The 346-nt window shown below is 63.0% G+C and overlaps 1 protein-coding gene across 1 annotated transcript; it reads right to left on the bottom strand.

Annotated features, from left to right (window-relative positions):
• Window positions 1-9: 9 nt before the first annotated feature.
• LOC103809894 (homeobox protein SIX4-like) lies at window positions 10-343 on the bottom strand (the record flags this gene model as incomplete). Its single annotated transcript, XM_009082765.1, has 1 exon — window positions 10-343. A coding segment is annotated over one exon (334 nt), but the record flags the coding sequence as incomplete, so codon positions are not given.
• Window positions 344-346: the final 3 nt, after the last annotated feature.

Here is a 346-nt window from a genome sequence, read left to right as displayed (position 1 = left end):
GCGCGTTGCGGGACTTCTCCTTGAAGCAGTAAACCGTTTCCTCGCCGTCCCAGATGGTCCTGGGCAAGGGGTATTTCCTCCGCAGCCTGTACTTGTCCACCGCCCCCAAGGGTCTGCCCCGGGCTCGCTCCGCCTCGGTGTAGCGAGCTTTGTACCAGAGCTCCTGCAGCAGCGGGTGGTTGGAGGAGTCGAAGTTGTGGCTCTCCAGGATGCTGTAGAGCTCGGCGTAGATGCCCTGGTGGAAAGCCACCAGCGCCCGAGCTTTCATCAGGCTCTCGTTGCCACGTAGCAGATCGCTCGGGGGCAAAGACCACAGGAACCTGGCCAGGCGGTCCAGGTTCCCACC

The sequence above is a fragment of the Acanthisitta chloris genome, unplaced genomic scaffold, assembly GCF_000695815.1.
Source record: "Acanthisitta chloris isolate BGI_N310 unplaced genomic scaffold, ASM69581v1 scaffold43779, whole genome shotgun sequence".
Classification (NCBI taxonomy): Eukaryota; Metazoa; Chordata; class Aves; order Passeriformes; family Acanthisittidae; genus Acanthisitta; species Acanthisitta chloris.
The sequence above is the reverse complement of the archived record's forward strand: the minus strand, read 5'-3'. Positions and strand labels throughout refer to the sequence as shown.